General features: G+C 40.4%; 1 protein-coding gene across 1 annotated transcript in view; it reads right to left on the bottom strand.

The window, feature by feature from the left end:
* Positions 1 to 7,500, bottom strand: part of LOC138027514 (mucin-like protein) — a 45,576-nt gene that overhangs the window by 17,379 nt on the left and 20,697 nt on the right. The window contains 5 exon segments of the mRNA XM_068875067.1: positions 847 to 1,043; positions 2,802 to 3,056; positions 5,044 to 5,376; positions 6,872 to 7,093; positions 7,400 to 7,500. The exon segment at positions 7,400 to 7,500 is cut by the window's right edge and continues 438 nt beyond it. Of these exon segments, the coding sequence (XP_068731168.1) occupies positions 847 to 1,043; positions 2,802 to 3,056; positions 5,044 to 5,376; positions 6,872 to 7,093; positions 7,400 to 7,500 (1,108 nt within the window).

Here is a 7,500-nt window from a genome sequence, read left to right as displayed (position 1 = left end):
GTTATTTGATCCTCGCTGTTTCAATGCAATCGCAGTTGATCAGCCCTTAGGTAGCTTGAGTGATCTGTACGTAGTGGTATATAGTGGTATACAGCGCAATCGAACTGTGAATGAGTGCGCAAGGGTAATATGGCAATTTCGTTTCGACTGCTTGAATTCCATTGATTTCGAGCGCGAGCTTGTTTTTACATCAATAAATGCAAAAAAATGTAAATGACACCTTTTATTTCCGTTAAAATTTTACTTATCCGTCAAATACTCCACCTCGATATTTTCAATATTCTCTGAAGAATCTATTTTGCTGCGTTGGTGAACTAATAGATACGTACGTAGATTTCTAGAAACGAGTTGATAAAAGAAACTATAAGGAAAATCAAACACGTTTCTCTGCGATCTTTGATTTTCGTCAGAACGCAAATTTCAGCCTGACGCCTCCCTTCAGTGCCGAGTTACCTTTTATCGACTCGTTTGGTGAAATTAAAAATTAAATCAAATTATAAATGTTCAAAAAAGCCAACTGAAAGGAGAAATCATGCAGTTGCTTTTTTTACGAAGCGAGGTAGAATTGAATTCGAAACCATGTTAGACAGATCCACTGAGTTCTGAGACTGAGGGCGCTTTCCTTTTTTTTGTCAAAAGTGGCCTGCCAGATCTGTCAGTTTGCAAAGAAAATGCAAATATTTGAAGGAATACTTGCACGATAATCCCTCGCATTCTTCTGGAGGAGTATTTGACATCCTCGAAGTGTGTTGATTTAAAGGCGTTGTAGAGTTTGTCCATGGTTTGTCCTTTTAAATGCGCGGTCTTGCCTGTAAATTTAGAAAAATAAAGATAAACGAGGCTCACCCTATCAATCGATGTGACATTCCATGTAAAGTTGAGTTGATTCCCCGTGGAAGTGAAGTTGGCGCCGATTGGTATATCGAGCACGCTGAAGGTTATGGCGGAATCGTTGTCAAAAGCTGTCACAGTTAGGAAAAAGACTTCTCCGAGCGTTACATCAATACAACTAGGAACGTCAATGAACTTTGGAGGAAAGTTATCTGAAACAGAATTATAAAATGGATAAAGGGACTTAGTCTTCTAGGAAACTGTGGTACTTGCAGCGTTTGAAAGCTGCAAGCGGCCAGGGCGATGTGAGGCGGCTGTATTCGCAGGTTACGGTAACACAGAATGATTTGATATGATAAATTGACCAACGTAGAGAAATTCGAAAGCTGATGTTTTGAGTGTCAGCCCTTCGTCACTGAGAACGAACTGACCGTGACGAATTGACAACTGACGATTCGCCCTGACGTAGGGCCAACGCTCGAAGCGTCAGCTTTCGAATTTCTTTACAGTGGTCAATTTACCATATCAACTCATTTGATAAACACATTTCTTGCGAAGAATCAAACCGTTTTGGTAATGGTAATGGTAATGAATTTATATAGCGCATTTTCTATTGACATATTCAATTGCGTTTTACAAGCAAGTGATCTATGGGTGAGATCGGACATCAGCATATACAGGCGCCGTTGGCAGCCGCTATCAGTCCATTAGCGATCTCACCCAGCACATGAATGAATGAAATGAGGCCTGACCACAACACCGGGAGCTCCATGCCCTACCTACGTCCCACAGGGTTGTGTGAACATTGAAGGGTTGTGAGACGGGGCCTACGATTTATAGTCCTTACCCGATATGACTAGAAAGTCTAACCATTTGCGGATGTAATTACAAAGGCAGCGCTTTCTCCTCAGTTGTTTTAAATCTTCGAGTGTTGGTCGAACTCACGACCTCCCGCATGGCAGGCCGATGTGCATGCTCAACCAACTGAGCCACCGGTGCGCGGTACAACATATCAAATGCTTATGATCTACAGAGTGTTTTCGCTCATGTGACCTTTAACCATATTTGCATACTACACAAAAGGAAGAATTCTCATAAAAATAGAGCAAAAAAAAAAATCAGTTTTAGATTATTTCACAAATTGCTGTCATACATAATGTCTTTTGTGAAACGAGCTTTGAACGTTTCTTTTTAGTTTCGTTAACTACGGTCCAACAATGGACTCAAGCTCTTTTTAACATACCATCTATTAAGTCAAAAAAGACACTGGGTGATCGCTCCTTTAAAATGGCAGTTCCAGCAGTATGGAACAAATTACCGAACAATATACGTAACGAAAATAATTTTAGCAAATTTTAATCTTCGCTTAAGACTTGTTTTTTCAAAGTAACTTATAATTAGGATCTTTTTAATTAGATACTTTAGTCTTAATGTTATAATACATACATATACTATTTCTACCTTTTACGCGCGCCTTTGTAATCAATGTCTATTTCAGTTACACCATTTTTCCAAAGTTAATTATTTTTATCGCGCATTTGATTATATTCATATAGATATTTGTGCGCTAAAAATTTTAAAATTATCATTATTATATTATTATATTAACTTGGCCCTAATTTTATCTTACCACCTCGATCTCATTTATATGATTCTATGGTTTATCTTGAAGAAGCAAAAACTGGAATCAGTTTTCTTTGTTCTACGACTGAGAGAGTGTTGGGTGAGCTCTATGACATTGTGGTGGCGTTAACCATCTAACGTAAATTATTTTGAACAAGCCTGCTTTTTGAGACGATGATTTGGTGATTTCGCCACCAAAAAACTTGTTACGAAGCTGTGTTAATGGTTACGGTTAATAAAGGAATTCTCACTGGCCACTTGACTGATTGGGATACTTTCTGGTAGTGAAGTGACTGATACCCAAGCCTGGCCTCTAAATTCAATGCGGCAATCTATAGAGGTCTTACTCAGTCGTTTGTTTTCCTCTTCCACCATGACGTTCACCTCTTGGCTGTTGAGCCCAATGGTTACATCATTGGTCGACGCCGCGTCGAACAAACACACCACGTCTCCTCCACACTGTGCTTCAGCAGCCGCCTGAGTTTCGTTATCTGCCCATACGATTTCATCTACAAACATGGGTTCGAAACTTGCATTCACGAAAGTCGAAACGTTTTCATTTGGCCCATAAGTGAACAAAGATTCTTGATCGGTAATTTGCCCTGAGAAAAAGTAAAAACAACAAAAATGTGTCCGCCTTTTCTAAAGTTACTGGGTCATATCAAAAAGGCTGCGGGGATTCAGGACTTTGCCCGAGGAAGAACATAGCGCAGTTTTCAACTGATTTACGAAGTTTTCAAACCAATTACTATAGATAATCGAGTGAGCCAAGCAGAGCAAAGCAAATGCAGGCCGCCAGCAGTAACCGCTTATAATCGCGAGTGAGCAAGTTTGGGATGAAATGGAGCGAGATTTTTAGCCAAGAGCATTACAAAACAAAGAAGCCGTTAAGTAATGATCCGTGTAAGGTGGATAGCAATTTCCTTTGTTATGCGGCAACGGGGCTTTCCCCACATAGGAATGTTATCATATATACACAGAGAATGCATAAACCTACAGGAAAGCCGTTAACGCAATAAAATTCATTTACAGCCCACTTTGAAAGGGTGTTTTTTTGTGTTAAAAGATTTTGACCAATCACAAGAGTTGAAAACAAAAGCCAAGAAACGTTTACAATTTTACATGTTCCCCACATACGATTTCTGTGGAATTCATTTAAACTGAGACCAGATGAAAGATGGAAGATGGTTGGAAAGTAAGGATGAATATAATACTGGTTTTATGAAGTTTTGTTAACTTTTGCTGTTTAAGCCAATCAGAAGTAAGCACAGACAATAGAAAAGTTATCACCTTTTTGCATACCAAATGAATTCCAACATGTTCGTTGCCGTTGTTGCTATCGTTCTTATCTGGACCGTTTCTTAATTTCTTTCGAAAACAAAACCTCCCTTTGCTACTCATAATAATGATGATGAAGACGACAATAACGATAATGAAGTTGTGAACTTGGAGCTGGTTACAGTGACTGGGCTTTAACAACGATAATTTTGTCAATGGAATCAGTGGTAACGGCTTATGCTCACTTAAGGATTTGGATTTATTGCGTGCATTTCAGGACACAGCCGATGTTAACTTGAGGAGGAAAGTTAAGAGAGCTTCGGAAAATTTGTTGGGAAAGTCGACGTTATATGTGGGTTAAGCTTGTTCGTTCCCCTGGGAACTCCGGTTCCATCCCCTTTTAATTTAACAAAACAACATTTGATTCCATATGATTTGATTTGAATTGTGGTCTCCTAAATCATCAGGGCGCTTATGCACCAGTCAATGTAAACCCCCGCACTCCCCCCCCCCCGGCCGAGACATAGTGGGGCATTTGACAAGCGCTCACTTCTAAAGTTGCAAAATGCCCCGCACCCCAAGGTCAGGTTTTTCCTCTAATTGAAGCTAAAGACCCCGCTCACATTCCCTCGCTCGGTGGAAAATACCCCGGTCCACTCCCCCGCTGGTCTTAGATGACGTGCAAAAGAGGTGAAAGTCCTAGATACCTGCGGCCCTTTCGCTCGTCAAATAACGGAAAATTCCCCGAAAATGCCCCGCTATGTCCCAGCCGGGGGGGGGGGGGGTGCGGGGGTTTACATTGACTGTTGCATTACGTTCACGTTATAAGGGACTTTACGATCTACGACGGCGGCGACGAAAACGTTGTCTCAACTTTGCACCCAGTGTAGAATATCTTTCGCAAATATTCCATCTCGGTTACGTCCCGCGATTTGGCCGAAGTATCCTGAGAAAAATTAGTACGTGCGGTTTCGGAGTAAAAATAGAGAATGACAGATTTGCATTTGTGCGCTCGCGTTGTCGCCAAAAGCTCAAATTTGGAGATTTCACGTCGTTGTTGTGCAGAGCACCGCACGAAAATGTGTTAAAACGCGTGCCGCACGTGCACCACGATTATTCAGTTTTCCTGTTTTAACTAACGATATTCTTGTTTTGTGGTGTTCTCGTTGACTACCGCGTCGTAAATCTTAAAGTCCCTGCACGCTTGATCAGACGTCTTCATCATCATCATTATCATCATTATTATTAATACGTTACATCCTGAAGGTTCATTGACTAAAAATTAATAAATCCACCAATTAAATAACTCACATTTCAATCCAAAGTCGAAGTGAATTTGTCTCGACGAAATGCTTGGTGAAAGAACTGTTCCATTAGGTAGTGTAAAATCATCACTCAGATCTCTGTTATATGTGCCAAAGAGACCCTTTGTCTTGTTGAAGTAATCTTGGCTTAAGGATACCACAAAGTGTATCATTCCCTTAGACTCACAGAATTCCACTCCTGTACCAGTTTTAAACACCACTTGTACACAGTAGGCCGATTTCTTGCTGGCACGTAAGTTCTCTCCAATAATTCTGCTAACATTGTCAAGGGTGTTCAAGTCATTGTACAGAGAACCATTGACATACATCTCCAGACCACCTAGGAGAAAATGTCAGAAAAAAGTATCCTCGTGTTATTTTATTCAGTAATTTTACAAAGGATATTGCCATAAAACACACCCATTTTGTATTGGCATTACTTACGATTTTCCAAAGTGATATCAAAATAAGCGAAGATGGGAAGTAGGTAATAAGGTCATGAAATGGAGCAAAAATATTACGGCGCAAAATTAACGTAAATCTATCCTTCAAGTGCGCAACACGGAACAGCTTTGATTGTGAAATACACGAAAGACATGCATTCCGAACAGCGGTAGCAAAGACTATAAGAGGCAATGATAATTGCAGTTGAGATCAACAAAAGTAGTTGAAAACGAAAAGTATTCCAGGAGGCCTAGATTTTGAAAGGCTCTTTGATTTTCAGCTGTTATCATCATTCTCGCAAAGAGACAACAGCTTTCTTAAAAACGAAGACGCACTATAAAAGAGGTCGTTTCAGACCTCTGTTTTTTCTTTGTTCGAAATCATTCAAGCACGACTGATAAAGAATACAAGACGGCGATCAACAAACAGATACACCGAGACGGAAGCCTCAAAAGCAAGAGAGGATAAGGTAAAAGAACGGATCCCAATGCCCCATCGTAGTTTTTTAAAATTTAGTTTTAGTTTCGAAAAAGTTATTTTAAGTTCTCGTTCCCAATTCCGCGCATATTTCAAATATTTAAAATTTCATTACGTCATTACAACTGGCCAATCAGGTGCCTCTCTAAAAAATAGCTACGTAGCTAAAATTGGATTTTAAAAAACTATCATTGGAAGAGGTCCATGTGTAGATGGTTTTCACCTGACGTCACAGCAGCCATGTTGGTGCATAGAACAATAGAGAAAAAAGTCTTCTGGGAATTTGACTCTATGGATAATGCAAAACATGAGCCATAATTTGCCATTGTTTTGTGCACCAACATAGCCGTCTCATAACGTGACTGAAAACCAACCATAAGGGAATCCGTTTCTTACCTCACCTCCTCTTGTCAAAAGATATTACCAGGGCGGGAATAGTGAAATTAAAAAAAGAACAACAGATAACGTCTTATCCCTTATTTCACTTATTACGGGAACATTGTCATTAGGGGCTTTTTTCATTGAACAAATTATCGCATGTGGAGGTCTGTCAGGAACCCATGACCCGGAGCCTACAGCTCCCATACTGGGCCTACGTAACGGCATTTTTACAGACCGATCTATGTTTAGACTATCTTTTCCGGAAAAAAACAAAGGCAGTTCCGGTTCGGTGACCCTATGACGTCAGCTTAATTTCTTGTAATTGGTCATCGGGCTCCTGTGGGAGTCTCATTAGCGGGAAATCCAATCTAAAAATAAATCGGTCTGTGAAAACGCCGTGACACGAACACAGTAGAGTTGTAGGCTCCGGGTCATGGGTTCCTGGGTCTGTATAGATCCACTGCTGATTGACAAATCGTACGCATGCGCCTAAGGTGCCACACCCTTTCTAGTGTTAATGGCTTAATCCTAACCTTCGCTATTTAACTTGACTTCGACTTTACTGGTGTCCACTTCCTTAGCTGCCCCGGCAGAGAATATCGTCGCTGTATCCAGTCCTCCCGGAGCTAATTGAGTGCGTGCTTGCAACACAAATGTTCCGTTATCAGCAGTGATAATAGTGTACTCTCCAACACCATTAAACGTGTAATTTCCGCCGTCCAAAGTTTTAAAATGAGGGTCGCCATGGGACAGAACTAAAAAAAAAAAAAAACGAAAATGAGCAGTGATGAATGAACGGTGAACGAATATATAATTTTTAGCCAGTATTTTGAAAAGCTCTGCCTTTCTTCATCAGGTTTTTTTGCCTATTTTCTGATTAGCCCCTTCACCGACCAGGATCCATTGATTTTGTTTTATTAATAACGCTGGTCCAGCCTTGAATTCGAGTAGTTATGTAACACTCAATCCGAGCATCCGCCGATCACGTTTCAAAACCCATTCTTCCTTCCGTACGTAGATACTCTATGTAATTATACAAAAAAAAGCGTCAAACAACTTACTTCTGTTGATCACAAATTCGTTGTATCGAGCGCAGTCATTTGGTAGCCTCACTGTCCTGAATTTGTCAAAGCCGTTGGATTGTTTTAAACACAAAGTTCGC

Source organism: Montipora capricornis, chromosome 12 (assembly GCF_036669925.1).
Source record: "Montipora capricornis isolate CH-2021 chromosome 12, ASM3666992v2, whole genome shotgun sequence".
NCBI classification, from domain to species: domain Eukaryota; kingdom Metazoa; phylum Cnidaria; class Anthozoa; order Scleractinia; family Acroporidae; genus Montipora; species Montipora capricornis.
The sequence above is the reverse complement of the archived record's forward strand: the minus strand, read 5'-3'. Positions and strand labels throughout refer to the sequence as shown.